The 22,781-nt window shown below is 42.8% G+C and overlaps 1 protein-coding gene across 6 annotated transcripts in view; it reads right to left on the reverse strand.

The window, feature by feature from the left end:
• Nucleotides 1-438: 438 nt before the first annotated feature.
• Nucleotides 439-22,781, reverse strand: part of Tnc (tenascin C) — an 83,224-nt gene continuing 60,881 nt past the window's right edge. For all 6 annotated transcript variants that reach the window (XM_090330495.1, XM_090330496.1, XM_090330497.1 and 3 more), the window contains 11 exons: nucleotides 19,210-19,332; nucleotides 17,945-18,088; nucleotides 15,404-15,523; nucleotides 13,815-13,958; nucleotides 12,874-13,004; nucleotides 9,411-9,543; nucleotides 7,220-7,371; nucleotides 6,493-6,589; nucleotides 5,509-5,670; nucleotides 2,890-3,053; nucleotides 439-1,184 (listed from right to left, as the gene is read on the reverse strand). In XM_090330495.1, the coding sequence (XP_090186621.1) occupies nucleotides 1,074-1,184; nucleotides 2,890-3,053; nucleotides 5,509-5,670; nucleotides 6,493-6,589; nucleotides 7,220-7,371; nucleotides 9,411-9,543; nucleotides 12,874-13,004; nucleotides 13,815-13,958; nucleotides 15,404-15,523; nucleotides 17,945-18,088; nucleotides 19,210-19,332 (1,481 nt within the window). In that variant the 3' untranslated portion in view covers nucleotides 439-1,073. The remainder of the gene's footprint in view (nucleotides 1,185-2,889; nucleotides 3,054-5,508; nucleotides 5,671-6,492; nucleotides 6,590-7,219; nucleotides 7,372-9,410; nucleotides 9,544-12,873; nucleotides 13,005-13,814; nucleotides 13,959-15,403; nucleotides 15,524-17,944; nucleotides 18,089-19,209; nucleotides 19,333-22,781) is intronic.

Raw genomic sequence — 22,781 nt, forward strand, 5'->3', positions numbered from 1 at the left:
AATTATTTGTGTGTGTGTTGATACTGGGCTTGATTCAATGCTTCCTGCCTGCTCTTACTCAATGTTTTTTTTTCCCTTACATCTGGCACTCTACCACTTGAGCCAAGCCTCTAATTTATTTGTTAATTGGAGTTGAGAATGTTATGGATTTGTCTGACTGGGATGGGGCTGAAAGGTGATTCTCAGATCCCAACCTCCTGAGTAGCTAGAATTATATGTGTGGGCCACTAGTGTTAGGCTCAATGCATTTTTAAAATGCATACATATGACATATTATAGAGTGAATGTAGAGGAGTTTTTTCCTCTTGTTAGTTTAATGCTCCAGCTATACATCCCTTGTACCTCCTTTCCTATCGTTGCCAAGGTTCCTCTTTTTGTTCTACTACATTGACTTTGGTGGAATTCAGACGCACGATGAAAAGCAAAATACTACTAAACTCAAAAGTACTTGTGCTTTTATTAAAAAAAATACAATCAGGTACTGTTCAGATGCGGTTGGGGGAAGAAACATTTCTTTAAAAAATCCTTAGTTTTGATCATTATCATAATCATTATTATTATAATTATTATATTAATAACATTAATCATCTCCTTGCAATGGAAACAGTATTGCTTTTCTGAATTTGACTGTATGAACTGTAAAAAAATGGGGATGGGAGAATAACTTCCGATGACACGTTTTATCTTTACTACCCAAAATAATGATAATTAATTATACAGCTTTGTGTAAAATATGGCTGCTTCTAAAACAAACTACCACTGTAACCTACCCCTTCCCCATTCCCAGAGCCACCCAAGAGAAGTAGAAAACATTATGTTGGAATCACTGGAAGATTTTCTTTTTCTGTAATCGAACAACAAAATAGAAACCTATTGCGGACTGTAGTCTTTGGTGTGAAGGAATTTAACCGCAGAGTGGCTGATGCCAGTGTCTTGATGATCCGAGGCCAGTTTTTGACTCTTGCCAATGCCCAGGTGTAGCTTGGTGATTGGACTGGCTGTGTGGATGCTTTGGTAAAATCCTTTTCATTTCTCTGGGCCCCACTCCTCTCTCACTCAGTTGTCCCTGGAATTTAGGCCCGTTTACGCCTGCCTTCAAGATTTCGGAAGTTGCTAGGTCTCAGCTTCATCTCAGCAAACTGGATTGAGTATTCATGTCCCTTCCAGTGGAACCAGTTAACACCCTGAAAAATAGAGAAGGCCTTTCATCGATCCTTGTCACTCAGTTCAAACAAACAAACAAAAAAAGAGTTTTGTTTCATTGTGACTGTTGTGACATCATGTGGCATATGACAATAAACTACTTCTTGTCAGTTTCTCTATTTGGTCTGTTGTGAGGACTTCTAAAATGTCTGGCTCCATCTATTTTTAATTCATATTTTGTTTAATTGTAACCAATAATCAGAACCACTTGTTTCACTGAACCTTCACCTGCCATCCTGAAACAAAATAGCTGCTGATAAAAATGGCCATTTTCCCCTAAGGAACCTCATGATTGGAGACTAAGGAACTGAAAAACTAGGTACACTGTGTGTGTGTGTGTGTGTGTGTGTGTGTGTGTGTGTGTGTGTGTGTGTGTGTGTGTGTGTTGTGATTATAAGTCCATAGGATTCATACTGGGTATTTCAGTAGCAGTTGGAATAGAATAGCAGAAAGAACAACTCTGAAAGGTACCATGAAGATTGAGTTTTAAACGTGTTATCACAGTGTTGTTTAATTGGTAGTAGACTTGGCAAATCTCAAGGAGAAAGAAATATGTTTAATGTTTTGAGCAAACCTTTTATGTAGGAAAAGACTACATTTGTGTCTGGGTTTCCTGGTTCTAGGTGACTCTTCACTGGAGTTCACAGACGTGGAAGTCTGCCCTCCAGTACCCGAGGCCCCTCATCTTGCTCTGATAGCAGGGAGGGTCAGGACGGAGTAACCTAAGCTTCAGGCAGTGCTCCTTAGGCAACCAGCCTCTTCCCCAAATTCTTAGGCATAGAAATATGAATAAGCACAAACCCTTGGAATACTGAATCCATACTCTTGGGTTTGGGATAGGTAACTGTGGCTGCTGAATTGTTTTTACAAATCCCCTGGGATCCTGAGGAGCAGACCTAGAGAGAACCCTGTGTATTCTAGAAATAGGGAGGAACATGTGGTTTGTGAGCACATCCATCCCTCCTTCCCCAGCTGCCCCAAGAGTCCAGAGCAGGGTTGGTTGTGACTAAGTAGCTGGTTCCACGTGATCCCATTCACCTTTCACCCATGCACTGCAGGAAGGTCTCAATGCAAGTTAGATTCTGGAGTTGGGTTTGTTTACTTGTTTCTCAGGGAGATCTCAAAAAAATGTTTCAATGACTACAGGTTCTAGTTGGCTATGGTACAGGAGGAAAAAAATCAAGAGATCAGAAGTGGGGAGATTTGAGTCTGTCTACAAACGTGACTCTTCAACTTCAGGCAAGTCACCTATCTTTGGGCCTCCATCCTTCTATCAAGTGAGAGGATTTAATGTCTGTGGACTTCATTTAGGCATTCTTGGGGCTCTGACTGTATTTTGGCTAGGGGTCTGCTCGGGTCTGCATTGCTCCTGCTTCCTTTGAATATCTTCTACTTTTATCGGCTGTACTTTGGGAAGTTTGGAATTCATTTGACCACTGGTTCTCTTAGGGATTTGCAAGGGTTAATGTGTAGTATTTTACTGTTAGCGGACATTGAATGTCATGAATGTCGCTAAATGTCATTCCATTCAGATTTCTTGTTGAAGAAATCTCAACAAGATGATGGTAGATTGTCTAACAGGAAGATGGTAAATTGTCTATCTCTGAGCTAACTGTCTTATTCTGTAGTCCAGGAACCCTTCACTCCACCATGCTCTGCCTGTTCTGAGCATCACAGTCCACTCACCTGACTATGGTTGTTGTCTCCATATCTTCCCATCAGGTTGACACGGTGACAGTTCTTATACCAGAAAGCTCCTTTGTAGGACAGGGCACAGTTGGTGATGGCAGAGTCAGTATCCTTGTCGAAGGTGGAGAAGGATCTGCCATTGTGGTATGCCATGGAGTCCCCTGAGAGAGAAAAGAAGGCAGGGTCAGGAGGAAAATAAGGACCTGAGGAGCTCCAGCTTCTGCCTGGGCTGGGAAAGGCAGAAGAACCCAGAGAGGAAAGCTGAAAACTCCATTTTAGGGTAGGCTGGTCTTGGATTTCAGACAGGGTCAAGATAGAAGGTGAGCATGGGTGGGACAATCTCACAGCAGGATTCATGGCATCATAACAAGGTAGAAAAAAGGCTGGAGGTCCAGCTTTGTGTCCTATCTCCTTTCTCCAGCTGTAACCTCACCCAATTCTAGCCTCTTGCTGACCCCCAGTTTCTCCTCTGTGAAACAGAGCCAGCATACTAAGTCTGTGTACCTCACAGGCTGTTGTGAGAGTGGGTACAAAGGTGTATCCTAAACAGGTAGAAGTATATGTAAATAGTTAATTATTGTTATCCCTTTCTACATTAGAAAGGAGATTTCTTTTGAAGTTCATCAGAGCATAAGCTAAAGAATTTGTCTTTTAGAATGATTTACAAGTTGGGGATTGTGTTGCACACCTGCAATCCCAGTAATTAGGAGGCTAAGGTACAAAGAACTTGAGTTCCAGATCAGCCGGAGCACATAAGGCCTCATATAAAAACCAACAAATGAAATAAAAACATTATAGACCATATGTGCCTCCTTCACGAGTAGTTAGTGACTTTCTTATAATCAAGTCCTTTCAGATATTAGGTGTCATCAAATAGTGTAATTATTTGTAAATATCACAATTATTTTATAGTATCACAAAGTTCTTATAAAAATGCTTACTAGAAAAGTATTTGCTGATTCATGGACAAGACTGTCATTTGCAGATAATGCTGTATTTGGAAAGATAGTATGCAATTTCATATGATGGATATTGGAAGCCTTTTAATGTCATTTCTTTTTGAATTCCTATAGTCTCAACCCTGGCCAGGTACTGTGCGCAAGTAGTCAAAGAATCTCAAGTATCCCCTACTGATATTTTGGAGCCAAGTTCTTGGAGAGACTCAGATGTCTTTTTAGACCAATAGAGCTCCCTGGTATATGAGATGGCAGAAGATACTGAGGAGACAGAATTCTCTCCGAGGGGTTGGCAGTGGCTGGTTGCCATTAATGCACACAGCACTATGCCAACTAACCACAGTTATCTTAGTACCAGTGCATTATCTCCCTGGAAATACGGAGAGTGGATAGGGGCCACATTCCTGTTGCTTGGCAGATTTGTGTGCCATGAAACAGTATCCTCCTTCCTGGAAGCCGCCTCCACCAAACAGGTATTTATTATTAAGTAATAAAATATCAGAGTGCATTGAAGCATGCAGGAACAAATTTCCACTCCTAGCTCTTTCTCTTCTGTTATCACCAAAACTACTCTGCCTCCCTAGATGGTACCTTGATATGGACACCCATAGCTGGAGAATTTTTCTTTTCTAGAAGTTTCCTTTTGCAGCTCTGAAGGGTTTGGGGAATCCGTCTTCTGTGTTCATAAGCACAAAAGGATTCTTAAGGAGGGCATATGGCTTTCACGAGTTTATACACTCAGATCTCACCTTTCCTTGTTGCCAGGACAACCATGATCATGCATCATCTATAAGCTGGTTCTCTTTGTGCAAAGCATTGAGATTTCCTGTCCTACCCTTGATACCAACATCTCACTGAAAGATTTCAGTGAGTATTACATGGGAGTAACACAAAAAGAATGCTTTCTTGTAGGCCTTATGTTCTCCCTTGCTTCTCCTATGATGTGGAGCCAGAAAATGGCACAAAGGCCATTTCAAGTCAGAGAAATCTTCAGCACTAGAATTAGAGTTCTGAACCAGGTAAGGAATAAAAGAGCTGGCTGAAAAGCAGTCTCCAGACTAGCAACACAAGCAACATTTGAACCTCTAGGGAACTTCAAAGAAGGGCTACATCTCTCTCAGGTTCACCCAGACACCTGGAATCAGCAGCATCTCTACACAGCAGGAACTCCAGAGAGCAGAAGCCCAGAGTAGGAAAGCAGGCACTGTGTTACATGCAGTTAAGGGTATGGGAGACTATTTTTTTATACGTATGTAACATTTTTTAAAGGGGGAATAAAAATAGGTTTTTTTTTTGAGTGAGAATAGTTACAATTCAGTCCTGTTAGCTGTTTCCCAAAGTAGGTGACCAAAGTAGTCACCTAATTTCTATTTAAAATGTATTGAAAGACTTGCGGGTTGCTAACTGGATGGATGGATTACTATGAATGAAGGGAAGAAGGAAAGGAAGAGGGGCATGAAAGAAGAAAGGAAGGAAAGAAGGAAGAAAAGGAAAGGAACAGAAAGAAGGAAGGAAGGAAAGAAAGGAAAAGAAGAAGGAAAAGAGGGAAAGAAAGAAGAAGAGGAAGGAAGGAAAGAATGGAGAAAGTAAGGAAAAGAATGGAGAAGAGAAGGAAAGAAAGAAGGAATCCCATGGCTTAGAGGTGTGGGTGCCCCCTCACCTGCTGTCCCGCTGTAGCCTTCTACCCTCAGCTTGTAACGTGTCTTGGCATCTCCCACGCTGAACTTGTCATAGACGGCATAGGCTGCATCTCCATGGTCTTTCAGGTCCACACGCAGTTCATACTGTCCTTGGGCTGTAATTTTACTCAGGTTATCCAGCCCTGTGGATGACAGGCAAAGGGTTGCTTAAGGGGCACAAATGACTGATACCATTATTTCTATTTTCTCCTGTAGAGATGCAGCTGGAACACTGAACAGAGTGTCACAAAGACTTGTCCTTGAGATGTGTCCTGTTCTCTCATAGCACACCAGGAAAAACTCACGATGCTTCTTAAGACTCAGATAAAATTGGCTTGAAATCTTTGCTCTTTGTATATCCTAATATATTGCTAAGACCAAAGGCAGTAAGACAGAGAATTATCTTTCTCCTTCTAAAGCCCCTTATAAAGAGAAGGCATGGGTGATCTTAGGATATACTTTTTTAGCAGTGCATAGACTATAGTTCTGTGCAGCGAGATTGCTGAAAAACAAGAGTGGTGCAGGTAGATGGATTGATGGATGGACTGATGGAGGATGGATAAATGGACAGCATTGTAGTGCTGACTCAGAAGATTTTAAACTGCTTATTGGCTAAATTACCAAGAACAAGGCATGCCAGCTATCTGAGGAACAGTTTCCTCATGGACAAGAGGGAATTCTGCACTTTGTAAGGGTGTTCTAGATAAGAAGTTATGGGCATAAAGGACACAGTCAAGTGCTTGACACATAGGAGGAAAGCAGACAAGTTACCAGTGAGGACAAGCTTATGAATGGTTAAGCCTCATTCATAAAGTTCCTTCTTGATTAAAGCTTAGTTAAAGCCCTTGGTCTTGGGAATGGGAGGTTCTGTGCTGTGTCACAGACTTCCTTTCTTTCATTATAATCTTTTTCTCTCCCCTCTTGCTAGGGCAAATAAAATGGAGGGCTGAAATGGGCTACATTACCAAGCCAGAATTCTTCTCTGCGGTCCCCGAATCCAGCAGCATATGCCTTCCAGTTGCGATAGAAGTCTTCCCGTCCATTTTTGCGTCTCAGGAACACCTACAAACAAAGTCGGTGAATCTGAGCATACTTAGGGTACTGAAGTAAATAGAGGGGATTGTGTTTCTCCCTGAGTGCATAGTATTGGGCTGTGACTTCGAGCAGGTCACTTGCCCTCTCTGAGCACATATCCTCTCCTGAAAATGCAGCTCAGCTTTAGGGACTCACGATGTGTAAGATCCTGATAATGATGGAGACCCTGTGTTGTAGCAGGAAGTAGATGGAGACTGGATTTCCTGATCAATTTTGCAGTGAACCTCTAAATTGCCCTTAAAGTTTACTGAATAAAAAATATGCAACTCAGCGCCTATGATAAGGGAGTTGAAAGAATTCCAGTAAAACTCTTAGCACAGTTGATAGTAAGTGCTTGGTTACTGCTAGTTAATACATTTCTAGTGGATTTCATGATTACTGTCATTTACTTATCAGAGTTTGAGGAGGCTCAGATGAGGTAATTCTTCTTTAATCCTAAGCCTCTTTGCATTCCTTTGTTTAAATTGAATATTTCCAAGTATGAGCCATTGTTTTTGTAAACACTTTTGCTGGAGGAGTATATACCCTAACCCTCCTCCGTTTGTCCCTCCTCTCCCTCCCATGGCTGAGGGCTCTGGAATCCACTTTAATACTCACAATCCATCCACCTCCATCAGAAGTCATGTCACAGTAGACTTCCAGTGCCTGGGCCTTGTCACCATTCAGATAAATGGTGTAGAGACCAGAGGTTGTGTCTCCATTCAGCATGGCTTGGGAGCAGTCTCTGGGGAATGGGTACAGGAGTCCAACTGCAAGACGAGGGGAAATAATACTCTCAGAGCAGAAGGACTAGGGTAGATCTTTCGGACTGCAGCTTTGAAGTGTGGATAGGCAAGCAACAGAAGCACTCTCTATTCCCTCCTGCACAAGATGAAAGTCTGCCTTGTGGTGTAGGGGTTACAGATAAGGTCTCCCATACTAATGGAAACTGTTGGGTTGCTGTGAGGAATATGGTGCGAAGTTAACCTGGTTCCACCCGGTACATCAACTAGCACCTGATGAATTCCCAGGTACTGGCTACAGTGTCTGGGTTCTAGCAATCCGAGGATGGCTCAGTGTAGACTGGGGCATCCTATTAGGGTGCTGGCTTCTTTGTGAGTCTCATGCAAACTTGGGAGCTTTGAGCTCTTCACACGAATACATCTGGGTTCACACTAGGAATACATCGTCAGCTTCTTCAGAGGATTGTGGGTAAAGAACCCAAATCTTGAACCTACTACTTGCTATTTTTGTATATGTGTGCCAGTCCTGGGGCTTGAACTCAGGGCCTGGACACTGTCCTTTAGCTTTTTTATTCAAGGCTAGTACTCAATCACTTGAGCCACATCTCTACTTCCCCTCCCTCCCTCCCTTCCTCCCCCCTGTCTTCCTCTCCTTCTTTCTCATCTTTCTTTCCCTCCTTTTTGATTCTACTTCTTCTTTTACCTCCTCTTCTTCTTTCCCTCCTCCCCCTCTCTCTTTTTTACTTTGGTAATTAATTGGAGATAAAAGTTTCACAATCTTCCCTGCCTGGGCTGGCTTTGAGCCCAGGATTCTCAGTTTCCAGCCTCCTGCATAGCTAAGATTGTAAGCATGATCTACTGGTGCCTAGCTTGCTACTTGCTTTCTGTATGATACTAGAGCTAGAGAATCTGATTCCAGAAATCCTGGATAAAATAATGATATCTGGGGGATTTTCAAGGAAAATACTCTCTCTCTCTGTGTGTGCCTGTCTCTCTCTGTCTCTGTTTCTCTCTGTCTCTCTGTCTTCCACACACACGCACTCACACAAGATATGATGGATAATCCTGGCACTCTGCTTAGCAGGTGATCAGAAAAGTGATGGTCTTAGGAATTCTTTTTCTCTGACCTCACAGCCTCTCTTTGACATATCCACCTCCACGTGGGATTGTAGCATAAACTGTCTTCTTGTTTATTTCATAGCCCTAGTCTGAGAGCATCCTTAGGGCACACTGATGCCCTTGTGTTCTCAGCCTTGCATCTACGGAAGGGAAGATCCTTCCTCAGCACAACTGTCCAGGGACGAGCAAAGGCAGGGGTGCTTTAGAGGCCAGTTCTTCTCTTCCTTGTGAATAGATTTGCTCACTCCACTCGCTAGTAGACAACTCACCGGCCTGCTATCATCAGATGACCAGTGCTAAGTGCAAGGGGAGCACAGGAACTCTCTGGTTCTGGAACATCGGAACTCAACTTTGACCCTTAGATGGTTGCCCTGATCAGGTCATAAAGTCTTGGGAAGCCTCCATTTCCCAACCAGGAAACTGAGACATAAGGATCTTGACCCATCATGCCAGCTTAGTCATAAGACTGTGATTTTGTGTATGGCATAAGTCTTATAAACATTGAATTCCAAAAGAGAAGGAGGCTTAAATTGGGCTTAGATTGAACTTGGCAATATAAAGACCACGCAGGGAGCTAGAGATTCAAACCCAAGAGCTGATTCACCCTCACAAGGTCCTGGTGCAGGTGTCCTTGTTAATCCATCACATATAGATGAAGGAACTGAGGTCGTTAGAAAAGAAGGAAGCTACCCGGCTGAGACATGCACAGTAAGGGGCAGAGGGTGAGTAAGTCCAGAGGCACTCAGCCTATTCTTCTTCCTTTTCTTGCATGGGAACCTGTAACCATTTGGATGCTCATTTCCTGGGCTTCCAGACAGCACTAGCAGATTGATAGTTTTCAGAAATGCGTCTGAAACATTTAAAGCAGAACCCAAAAGGGAAGTGGAGGGTTGGTTCAATGTCGCAAATGTTGACCTCAAGATCCAGTCACGTCCTGTGCATCTTACTTGTAGTAAAGATGGTCTCAATCAGCTTGCTCCTCAGGGATCCATTCAGTGCCTGGATCCTGGCTGTATAGTGGGTAGATGGGCTCAGGTCTGCCAGGCTATAGGAGGTGGTGTCTGGCCCCACAATGACTTCCTAAGGACAGAGGAACATAGCACTTTGGTCACAGATATTCTCAGAGAATGGACATAACATTCATGCACTACACCATGCACTCAGTAATTTAGTTAACAAGATCCATGCCTAACTCTTTAAGTGCCCAACTGGAATATCAGAGATATGGAAATGGCTGCATAAGCAAAGGCCCTGGGGCAAGAGGGGTCAAGGAAAGTTAAAATAAGACAAAGAGGCAATAATCTATCCCAGTTGTACTTGCTTTGGGGATTATGTGGGAAAGAGAGATGGAAAAGGTAGGGAATAGTAAGATCACAGAGTTTTAAATGCCAAGCTATAGCAAGGTAGGGAAGGTCTCTATGGTTTCTTAGACAAATGAGTGACATAAATTCAATTGTGCTTTAAAAAATTTTTAAAATGATGCCAAAATGAATTGTACTAGAGGCAAGAGGCTTAGAAACCTGTGAGGTTATCTGTCTCTGTGTATGAGCTGTAACAACAGAATAATGTTCCATCCTAGACTTGACTAAATTATCAGAGAGAGAAGGAGGAGGCCTGGTCAGTACATATTTAGCAAGCTTCCCTCTTGAGTGGAAAGATGACCATAATAGCTCCACAGGTGGGCAGGAGGAGGCTTAAGATGATCCAAAGTATCGTCTCTTCCAGAACAAAGATATTCAGGAGAGACATATGTGTGACTCATAGCCACTGTTTTGTGGCGGTCTCTGGGGTACTATCCAGATGGATGATCCTTTCAGTTCAGAAGAGATTTTCTTTATTTTCAAATCCTCTCAGTAATGGCCAATGCTTTTGGCGTCTGAGATTGGAACTGAAGTTACGTTCAGGTAAACCAAATACAACATTGCTCTGTGCAACACTCAGACAAGGCCCGCTGGGTTTAGGCAGGACAGTGATGGATTAGTACAGAGGTGCATGGAAGTTTCTCTGTGACCTGGGAGCTTTCCCAGTGGGGAATTACATTTCCAAGAGCCTAAGGAATTTGCTCCCCCTTAATTGTTTGTGGCAGAGGGTGATCTTGTAACCAGGTTTCCTAACATTCTGGCCAGAATTCTTTATGTATACTAAGTTTATTCATTTATCTAGTTACTTTTGAGCAAGATACATAAAACTGAATATTGAATGTGTTAGGAAACAAGCCAGGTTGCTAGTGGCCTAGAGACTTTTGTGTCGCCCTCAGTGATCAACTATCAGGTATAAAACCAGGGTTATTGAATTACTCAGGGCTAAAATTCCCTGCCATCTCTCTAGGTTGCTGGGCAAAGTTGCCTTCTAAGCAATTAGAGTAGCTTGACATGAGAATCAGAATTCAAGATAAACACAATCCTAAGAATTCCAGCTGGGAGGGGACCTAGACAGCCATGAGTGTGATGTAGTCATGTCACAGATGTGGGCATGGACACGTGGAAGAGATACAGGATTTGTTTCAGCTCACACAGTGAGTTTGTTCTTTATCTCCCAATTCCAGGAAGGTCATAGGAATAATTGGAAATGTGCCGAGCGCTGGTGGATCCCGCCTGTAATCCTAGGTACGCAGGAGGCTGAGATCTGACAATCACGGTTCAAAGCCAGCCCAGGCACTAAACATCAGTGAGACTCTGATCTCCAATTAACCACCAGAAAACCAGAAGTGGCATTGTGGCTCAGGTGGTAGAGCACTAGTCTTGAGCTGAAGAGCTCAGGGATAGCACACAGGCCCAGAGTTCAAGCCCCATGACTGACCAAAAAAGAAAATGTTATTTACTAGCCAGAAATGTATGTCTTCTTGTAGTTACATGTAACAGATTGGAAATGCCTACTTAACTCTATTTTCTTATGATATCCACTAAAGTGAGAGTAAAGAAATATAAGCTGGGTGCAGTGGCTTATACCTGTAATCCTAGCTTACTCAGGAGATTGAGATCTGAGGATCATGGTTCAAAACTAGCCTGGGCACTGAAGTCTGTGAGACTCTTATCTCCAGATAACCACTAGAAAACTGGAAGTGGCTCTGTGGTTCAAGGGGTAGGGCGGTAGCCTTAAGCTGAAGAGCTCAGGGACAGCGCCCAGACCCAGAGTTCAAGCCCCACAACTGAAAAAAAAAAAGTATAGATCCACAGAGATGAGAAGAATGGGAGAGGATACAGCACCAGGCATAGCATGCCAACAGAGTCATGGTGTACAGAAAGTGGTGAGAGGGCAGAATGGCCAGAGCTGGGACTATGAAAAGCGGGCAGTGTGATTTGTACTGAAACAGTTTAGCTCCTCAGATCTCCTCATTCCCTTCTAGTCTAGATGGAAGGCTACAGAGAATGAGCTAACACAGAGGCTCCACACTCAAGTTTGCCAGAATTGGTTGTTGAGGAGGTTGAAATACCAAGTTGAAAGCAGGAGATAAAGTAAAACTTTACACATATGAGAGCCCAAAGTCTGCCCTAGACCAAAATAAAACATATTTCTGGATGATTACCCAAACACTCTAGTAATCCCCCAGAGCTGATAAACCCTGCTGGACAGGTCCTAATTAACTCTTTTCATTCTCTACTCAAGGACAAAATGATACACCATTGCAACAAACACTGCCTAGGAGTGTTCTACATGAAGACAATCCCAATGAAATGAAATGAATGGAAAGCCAGAACAGCAAGAAAAGAAACTTGGAAGAAATGACCTGTAGGTTGCAGAATGAAACACCTATCCCATGTATCGTAGCAAAACAATTGATAACCCAAAACACCAAAAAGCTGATCAAAAAAAAAGTACAGAAGTTAAAGAACTCAAAGTAGGGATAACTGAAATGAAAAAAAATTCAAGAACAAGTTTGAAAGGAAAAGTTCAGAGAATCCCTTTCATTGGTCTGAAGTTCTAAAGTTATTGCAAAGTGAAAAGTAAAAGGAAGAAGTTCATGGGGGCAAGAGTAGACTTGAATTCACAGGGTCTGTGAATGCTATTAACAGTTCTATCACAGGGGCATAGTGAAATATACTTCAATGAGTCTGTGACGATGCCATCTGTGATAAAACACCTAGGACAAAAATGCAGGAGAAACCATCTTCTTCAGAGAAACTATTAGATGGTTAAGAGTCCAGCTCCTAAAATGTCAAGGCTTTGGATCTTGGCTGACTCTCAAAACTAGGGTCTGGTTAAAATGAGAGAGGCTGGAGAGTATGACTCAGAAGGTCTGTAACTGTGTCCTGTCCCTACTAAGTTTTTTTTCTTTTTCTTCTTTTTAGTCCTTAAATGTACTGGAGTGGAGAAACAGCATCAGCTAATTATCCCTCACTTTTAAGAGCCCACACATTCCCACCCCCACCCCACCCCAGCAATGAGGAATGAGTTTACGCTTAAAGCTACCTTGATTGTACCATCTGTGGATTCATAGACTAGGAGGTAACCAGTAACCGATGCTCGGGGAGGTTTCCAGGTAAGGAGGGCAGTTTCCGACTGAATGTCAGTAGCAATCAAGTCTCTTGGAGAATCGAGGTCTGGAGGAGATGAGTAACATTAAGTAAGTCAGCAATTCTAGGACACAGGATATCAAGAGGACCGGATTCTTAGTACAAACCATTGAGATGTTGGGCAAGAAACTTCCCACTTGTAGACGAGAAGGTTGAAGCCCCTGACGACCAAAGACAAATAGTCTAAGCATTAGCTCATTTGAAGAGTCAGGTCTCCTGAGAGCTTAGCAGGGTACTAGTTGGCTTTGGTTTGACTTGGGGAGAAAAATATAGCTGTAAATATCATTACTTAGCCCCTTGTTTCTAAGTAAGAGGACACATGAAGGCTGATATATCTTATCAACCCTTGCCAGGCAAAGAGGCAATCTTCCATTTCCCCGATGGCTGATGTTTGTTTAAAAAAAATAAAAGGCCAGCAACTAGTGGTTCACATTTGTATATCTAGCTACTCAAGAGGCTGAGATCTGAGGATCATGGTTTATGCCAGCCTGGGCTGGAAAGTCTGTGAGACTCTTCTCTCCAATTAACCACCAGAAAACCAGAGGTGGTGCTGTAGTTCAAGTGGTAGAGCTCAGGGACAGTGCCCATGCCCCATGACTGACAAAATATAATAATAATTTCAATGCATATAACCCAGTAGACATCTAGAAAAGCTTGCCTTGAAGATGTATTATTAAATGGCTGGGAGCAAAAGGTCATTTCTGTTTGAAAGGAAATGGTATCTCAGGTCTCTGCATAGTATGACCCTCTGTTTACTTCATCACATTACATGAGGTTGATTTAAGGGGAAAGAGCTGGTGAGGGCTTGGCGTTTAAGATAACTTGGTAACGTGGTACCTGTGGTGAACTTGGTAGTGATGGTGAGGCTCTTCTGGGGCCCTTTCTCCGCAAAGATTCTCAGGGTATATTCAGTGGCTGGCTCAAGATCAGCCAGAGCATACTCCACTGTGTTCCCGGATACCGTGCGTGTGATTTCTGGCACTGAACATGAAATACACATAACCAGGTAGTTACTTCTCGCTCTGTGAACCACAACCAACAGTGTACACTCCTTCTTCTACCCCAGAATTTTTCCATGACTTGCCAAGAGTCTGGTTTGAGTTCTGACATGATTCATCCTACCTCTCTTCTCATAGGAGAAGTGGGTAGATCAGATGGAGACTGGATTTTTATAGGTACCAAATCAGAAGGAAGGGAGCTGTGGTTCAGGGGCTATCTGTCTACATGGTATATTGGTTGTAGCACTGTGCTGTTGACACATAGGACTGAGCTATAGGGGAATCAGGTCCATTCTGAAGCTCTGGGTTATCCAAGATGAATGTGTCCCATGGCTTTCTCTCTTTTCTGGTCCCCCCACTCACATATCTTTTTGTGCTACCAAATACTGTCAAATCAAGAATCACAAAACTCTGAAGGTTGAGAAGTCCCTGACCTCTCAGACCCCTGAGTCACTTTTGTCCAATAGTGAAAACCAATGGGTGACTGTGACTATCTCAAAATCATAGGAGACCTTATTTCTTGGTCCTCTTCTAGGAGTTCCCAAGGGTGAAATTTTTAGTCCTACAACTTGATCGTTTCCCCTCATCATCCATGAACCCCACTCCCCATTCGCCTCCTCTTTTGTTAACCCTGAATCCATAATTTCCATGTTCACACCAATAGCACCCTGATTTATTTTACATGAAGCAAAATCATCTCCCCTTTCTCAGAAAAATCTGCTCACAGGGAATCAGAATTAAAGAATAAAGTGAGTAAACCCAAATTCCTCTCCCCACCTTTGTTCTGTGCTCACAAGGGACTTGCTGCAGAGGTTGTTGCCAGGGTGGAATTAAACTTTTTGGAGTCCCCAGGGATAGATTATGATTCCATCTCTTATTGTCACTGAAAGCAAAGCAATACTGAACCCATATGGGTTTATTGAAAAGGAGACTCTCTTTTCCCTCTGTCTTATTTGAATTTGGCTTTTACTTTCAGGTGGCCATGCTGGGTGGTATTGTAACCAATTCTTTAATGTAAATTAACACATATGCTTATGAAAATATATTCAATCAACTAGTCTCTTCTGTCTTTTGTAAAGCTCAGGAATCCCAGGATTCTGGACCTCTTCTTTGTAAAAGATGAGAGATGCTTCCTGGGATCTTGCATGGATTGGTAGGAGAGCTAGCGGGAGAGGAGGAGTGGGCTAGGAAATTATGAGAAGGCTGAGATGTACTATTTCTTTCTTAAGCTTTAAATGACCTACCATACTGTCTTGAGAAGGTTGCAGCTGAGAGCTACACAGACAATATTGGCTTTTCCCACCTATTTATGCATTCTTTTTTTTTTTAGTCACCATATAACAAATGTAGTACAGAATGCGAAAATGGGAAGAGTCTGCAAGAAGACAGACATGCGTCAGGAGAGGAGAGTCTTGAAGAAGACCTTACCTCTTTCCCCTGTGTAGGAGATGACATAGCTGTCTACTGTGGCAATGGCTGGCTGCCACATGGCTAAGGCTTCCGAGTCAGTGATGTTGGCTGTTACCAGGCCAGATGGACCATCCAGAGCTGCAAACAGAGATGATGGGAAGGAGCTGGTCAGGATGGTGGAAGATCTCAGGCCATCGATGACCTGACCTCTACACTGCTATGAGTCTTGCTGTTAGTTCAGTCCCAGGAACATGGAGCCTGAGCCTGGTGCCAGGCTGACCTGGCTTTGAGTCATGATTCTTTTCCTTATTAGCTGAGTATTTTCTCACTTGTTCACTGGGGATAAAATAATTCTGGCTGGCATGGTTTCCACGTGATATTATGGATGGGAAGGTACTGAGCACTTCTAGCACGTGACAAGGGTTATCATTAGAGATTATATCCCTTTACCTAGGGAAGAAACTAACACAGACAGGAGAACCTGCTCCAAGCTGCTGAAGGTTTTCTGGGCATTGGCTAATGTCTCTAGTTATCAGAATGACAGGCAATATGGAACCAGGATTTGGAGGCTACTAGTCTTGCATTCATATTTGTTGTTGTTTCTAGTCTAGGGGCTTGAATTTAGGACTTGGGCATTGTCTTTGAGCGTTCTCAAGGGCTAGCACTGTATCCCTTGAGCTACAGCCCCACTTCCAGCTTTTTCTGTGTATGTGTTACCAAAGAATCAAAGCCAGGGCTTCATGCATCCTAGGCAAGCACTCTATCTTTAGGACACACTCCTGGCCTAGTCTTACATTCTATTGAGGCAATTTGGATTCTGTCTCTGAGCACATGGGATGGTCATTTTCCTTCCCCACTCCACCCTTCCTTCCACACAATGTAAGGCCTGAGTAGATGAGGCATGTAAAACATGCTAGACAAATTGCAGTCATTATCAGTATTTCTGTTCACATTCCTTAGCTTCTAATCCCAGTGCTTTCAAAACTGAGGTGGGCCTGGACCACTTAGAGGGACCCCATCTTAAATAGAAATCTTACATATGATGTTCAAGTGACTTGTCCTGAGAAAGGATATTCAGAAGACATTCATATCTAGCTCTTTTTAAAACTATTTTTAAAGTGGTACTAGAGTTTGAACTCAGGCCCTCATACTTACTAGGCAAGAACTCTATCATTCAAGCCACCCTCTCATCTTTAGCTATATTTTATTGAGCATTTTTTTTCTCCCCAGTATCCTTTCCTTGGAAACCAACCTGAAGGTGATCATTTCCTTCTCACTCTCTCCCTTGCTAGTCCACTCCTCATGACAGCCAGGATGATGTGGGCTATTGTTATCTACTCATTTAACAAATGGCCTCAGCAGTGGCCACAGAGTTAGTGAGGAGCAGAGCATTTTTGGTATCCCACGTGGTCCCTTCTTAGTCCCATCCCATTTCATTGTGCATGCACAGAATTTTCTTTAACTAGCAATGACAGCGGGACCTCAGGAAGAAACACACCCAGCTTCTGTGATCCACTGTGGAGAGTGATTTCTTTGGGAAAACAGAGGCCCGTAGAGTAGAGTGAATGGGACTCTGGTTTCAGATGGGATGTTGCAATTGTATATTCACAACCATTTTTCAGCAATTAGGATATTTTTGAAATTTCCTATGAGGTCCATTCTTTAGATTTCTTAGTGGGCTGGCCTGGAAAATTGTTCAGAGCTCAAAGGATAAATTGTTTATAGAGACAGAGCTGTCTGAAGGAAATTTTCCACCTCATTCTTCCTCAATATAATTCATTATTCGTCCACTCATTTAGAGCAAACTGTACAAATCAGCCCTTTACTAGGAAAAGGATCTTTTGATTTTAAAAGAATACAGGGCTTTCAGTCAGACTGACCTAGGTTCAAGCTTGGTCCCAACATTTTACGGATTCTATGGTCCTATCATTTCCTGGTGTCTCAGGTGTCTTGTCTGTGAGCTGGGGATAGAAGCCTAGCTGGGAATTTCTATAGTGTTCAGCATTAATGCTTGGAATGCAGTGGCTGCCAAGCAGACAGTAGCTACTTTGAGATTACTTATTTATACATTTCCATCACATTTCTCCATGAAGCACTTGTTATAAGAATCCTGACAACTACTGGTAAGTAGGAAGGAGGAGATAGGAGAACTTGCACAGTTACACTTAGAGAGCCTTATCCTACTCCATGAGGGAAGCAGGATTCTGCCCAGTTTCCAGAGAATGGATTTGGAGCCCAGAGATGTTAACTGACAGGTACACCAAGACAGCCAATAGTGTCATTAGGATTTCAACTCAGTATGATTCCCAAACATGGGCTATTTCTTCCAGAATATTCCAGGAAGTGGGGGCCTGAGATAGTTAAGGAGGTTCCAAAGGTTATACAGCTCAAAAGAGACCAGAGGGGAGCCACAAATTAACTTCTTGGCACTGGGACTCTAGGATTTCACAAATAACCTCTTTCCTCACAAGCTGGTGAGTCATCAGACAACACTGGAGGTGAGGAATAAGGAGCCTATAAAAGTGAATTTGGTAAAACCAGAAGCAAAGGCCAACACACCTGTGGTGAGTGATCCCGAGACGGGGTCACTTTCCTCGAAGCCCTTCATGGCAATGACACTAACATGATACTCCATTCCTGGTATGAGCTTCACCAGCTGTGCCTCAGTCTTGCTTCCATCCACCGTCACCATGGAGGGGGAACCTGGAGAGAGCAGGAGCAGGACTGAGGAGATGGCCAACTCACTGACGTATATGCACTGCAGCTCCAAGAGTGGGCAGACACGATTTGGAAATGGATTTATATCTTTGTGCACTGCCATTTTCTTGACTTCCTCTCACTTTCTCCCACCCTTTGGCTTCAGGGGAAAAGATCTTACTTTGTGCATAATGCTTTTTCCGTTGGCACAGATGCCAAAAATCAAGCCAGAAAAAGGAAAAGGCATGAAGTCACAACCGCCAAAAATGGCAAGTTTCCATTCAGTAGAGAGCTGGCATGTTGTAAAAACTTTTTTTTCTTTTTTCCTTCCCCCCCATAAAGTGTATGTGTATATATATATATATATATATATATATATATATATATAGTAAGTAGTATATATTGAAACGATTAACAGTGACTTGGATAAGGATGATACAGATTCCCTTGTTAGCAGGAATCCTATTTATGACAAAAAGGATGGTAATAGTCAAGTGTGAGCTCTTATATTTATTAGGATATTTGGAAGTTGTATTTCTGGGAATGTTAGAACCACTGAACAGCTTGAAAACGAGCTTATCACACTCCTCATGGGGCTATTACAACATTCTTGTAACCAGCTATTCTCTCTCCTCACTGTAAGCTTGTTACATGACAGGAGGACTCTGACAGATTTTTCATTCTGCTTCACCCATTGTAGCCCCTATGGTCTGAATTAGAATTTACAACTCTCTGCAGTGTAGCTAGATTTTTGGCACCATGGGCAAAATCTCACTTGTACCCAAGACCGGTTTTTCAGATGAATGTGCTCAGGAATAAAAAAAAATCCAGTGTATATAAAAACATGTCATTGTTGTGTTGTACAATATCAGGGATCTATTTCTCATAGAATTTTAGAGTTTCAAGGTAAGAAAGGATCTTAATAAAATGATCCTTCTCAACACAGTTCTTCATATTCTTATCCCAAAGAATCTTATCGTCTCTATGGATTGTAGTTTTTAATTTTGTAGCAAGTAGTTTTCAATGTCTATGCATTTAGGGGAATGGGAGGTTAATAGGATATCTTTTATTATGCCACTCAACCCCTCCAAATCCCTCCTGCCTCAGTCCTTTTCTGAATCCCCTACCTCCTGTCATGGGCACATAGGTAATCCGGAAGCTTTCCACCTGGGCAGTGGGTGCCATCCAGCTGACAGTGGCTGAATTTTCAGTGATGTCTGAGAACGTGATTTCCTTTGGAGAACCCATGGCTGTCAAGGAGAAAGCAGAAGAGAAATCCAGAAATGTTATCTATCTTTTCCATCAATAGTTTCTCCTGGATTTTTTGTTTGTTAGTTTTTGTTTACCCAGGAAAACATAATGCCTAGAGCTGACGTGGGAGCAAAGCGTTTATAGGGTAGAGAATCTGTGATCTGTGGTCATGCTGTGATATTATTAACCATCTTTCACTGAGGGTGAGAGGAGGAGAGGGTGTAGGACTGACTATGCCACTGTCGTCCATCCTTTCACTTCACTGAAGAAAAGGGTAACACCGGAGCAGACTCCCTGCAAGGTGAGGGAGAGTGGCTTTGTAGAATAGAATATGTTCCCCCCTCTTCTATTTTTGGCACTTTTCAAATCTTTGCTTCTTCATTCCTTTTATTAATGAATGCTAGCACATCAGGAGTATAGAGTTCTTTGTAATTTATAAGGCGTAATCGTCACCTAGAAACCTGAGAATAAAGTTATAGATGCCATACAAAGGACTAAAGTAAGCCTTCATCCTCCAGCTACCATTCCAGCTACCAGGCCAGGATTCTGGAAATAATATTCACTTGGTTATTGACCTTGACATGTCCACGCCTAGAACTGGAAAGAGATCGGGAGCCAAGAGAACAACATTGGGCCAAATACCCAGTGGATATGGGGTCTGTCTGCTGGGAAACTGAACTCCACAGAGAGTTTCTGCCCCTAAATCCCTCCGCCATTAAGACACTTTCTGTTGGCTCTTGTGATTTTTGGCTTAGGTTTCTGCCCAGTCCAGATGACCATGAAATACTTTTCAGGCTTAAGGGACTTTACTTCCTTGTCCTTTCCCCTCTTCAGCCCACGTTGATCATTAAGTTTGAAAACCCACAGAAATTTAGGGAGAGGTTATTTTTCCTACTTATTTCTGATTTTTTTCTTTTAGATCTCATCCAAAAAAAAAGTCATTTTTATTTCTTGCTTCCTATAACGTTTTTTTTCTGTGACCTGGGAACCACTCCTAGATTCCGTGGCTGCTTCGTTTTTGTCCTGTCTGTAGAACATTTCAGAAACCACAAGGTCTAGAGAACTGGTAAATTCTCGATTGTCCAAATACCACCAGGAGGCTGGGCTACCTGGGGCAAGTCTCTTCAGTGCTGTGAACTTCAGTTGCTCCATCTGTCTGTCCAGTGGGGAAAGAGCCACTTACCCACAGGAATGTACCAAGGATTAGCAGTCACAATGGGTAGAGAATCCTAACACCAGCATCTCTCTGGTATTCGATGAGCATTCAATCACAAGAAAAAAAAAATGTGACTATCTCTGTTTTCTTACCCATGTGGCCTTTTTCTCCATGGGCCACTTGGCTTTTTAAGATTATCTACTTGGGAAAGATCTAGATTAATCCAGTTGAAAGCAAACCTATGTGAGACTCGGGTCTGGAGAACCTCCTCCCCTCTGCTCGCCTGGTTCACTCCATCCTTTGTGCTGGCTGAAAATATCACTGGTTGGCGTGGGTTATTTTGGGAAGCTGTGTCTCAGAACCAAAATTTTCTTCCCTCAACGCCAGTGTTCTCACTACAGAATAGTAGTGATACATGCTTTGTCTTAATAATGATCTCATCTGTTACAAGTCGCACAGAATAGGTATGGTAGAGGTAGGAGGATAGCCATGCATAACTTGAAAGAGCAGCAGGACAGTGGTGGCACTCTGGGACAGTGGTCATGGTAATTTTCTAGGTGTTGAGACCCTTGTTAATCCATCTCCTTCATGAATAAAGCTACCAGCTCTCCACCCCGGCAACAGAGGGCTATCTGTAGGACTCCTGAATGATGGCTACCAGTTGGGGAGACACTGGAAATGGTAGTACTCAATTTACTCTTTAAGGGAAAAAATCCAATTAAAGAAATAGTTCAGTTTTTAAAAAAACTCCAAGGAAGCTGGCGGGGGGGCTTATGTTTGCTCTCTGCATAAAAATTTGCCTCCCTCAGGACTGGGAGTTTGGCCTAGTGGTAGAGTGCTTGTCTAGCGTGCACAAAGACCAGGGTTCGATTCCTTGGTACCAAATACATACAAAAGAGCTGGAAGTGGTGCTGAGGCTCAAGTGGTAGAGCTCTAGCGGTGACAAAGTCCAAGGACAATGCTCAGGTCCTGAGCTCAAGCCCACGACTGGCAAAAAAAAAATTGCCTCCCTCAAAGGTGCAACAAATATCTTTCACTGTGTGACAATTGACATAACTTAACATTCCATACGAATGCATTAGTTCCTAAGGTTTCCGTTTGTTAGTGTTTTGTTTTTGGTAAGTTGAGGGGTTTGAATTCTAGGCCTGAGTGCTGTCTCTGAACTCTTTTGCTCAAGGCTAGCACTCTACCACTTTCAGCTATAGTACCACTTCTGGTTGTCTGGTGGTTAATTGGAGATAAGATTCTCATGGTTTTTCCTGCTCTGGCTGGCTTTGAAACTGTGATCTTCAGATCTCAGTTTCTTGATGAGCTAGGATTACAGGTATGAGCTGCCCGTGCCCAGCTAAGGTCTCAGTTTTCATAGTTGTGGAATGGGCTGAGGGTTTTCTGAATGTGGCTATACCTTGGTCTGCTTTTGTCTTGGAGAGTCCATGAGGCATTTGCCTGGGAGGACAAGAAAGTGGTGATATTGGAATATCAGTTGCTTCTCAATAGAGCCACCAGTTAGAAGAACACAGTCGAATAGACTCTAATGTGTATCTTTTCTAACTATTAATTGGCCCATTAAAATACTATTTAATGGGGTAAGTGTGGTGGTACACATCTGTAATCTCAGAAATAGATTGTGGTCTGAGGCCAGCCTGGGAGAAGAGTAAGAGATCCTATCTAAAAAGCTGAACATGTGGCTCAAGTGGTGGAGCACCTGCCTAGCACAATGGAAAGTTTTGACTTCTATCCTGAATCCTGCCCAAAAAAAAAACATTAGATCACTGAGCATAATAATACTTAGTATTGTCACTATGTTAATGCAACTACAGCTGTGTTTACACTCAGCATTCATTATCTTAATTAAACTTTATATTGATCCTGAGATAAATTCTACTGTCCAAGGTGAGGCAGGAAACCTGCCCTAGGTTACACCATGGGAAACCATGATTAGATTCTAAGAAAGTGCCTGGAGATCACTGGTTAAACTCTGGGCTGTGTTGCTTTTTCTGCAACTCCAGGAACTCAAGATGAGCAGCTGATGCCCCAGGGAGAGAGGTCTGATGTCTGCAGGCAGAGAAGTCACAACAGCTCCTTATCAGGAGGAAAGAGGGACAGCACCTCACAGAAGGGGGTTCACAGTGGTGGAGGGGGGGTCAGAGCCAGAGGTGAGGGGGTGAACAAGCCAAATGGAAGTTTATAAAGCTGGTAATGCCAGGCTTTAGCTCTGTTGGGCATACTCAGAGCCACAGCCCTTCCCTTTTCCCCTTTCTCTTCCTATTTTACTATGAACTCCAAGACCTC

The sequence above is a fragment of the Megascapheus bottae genome, chromosome 3 (assembly GCF_031878675.1).
Source record: "Megascapheus bottae isolate mThoBot1 chromosome 3, mThoBot2.hap1, whole genome shotgun sequence".
Taxonomy (NCBI): domain Eukaryota; kingdom Metazoa; phylum Chordata; class Mammalia; order Rodentia; family Geomyidae; genus Megascapheus; species Megascapheus bottae.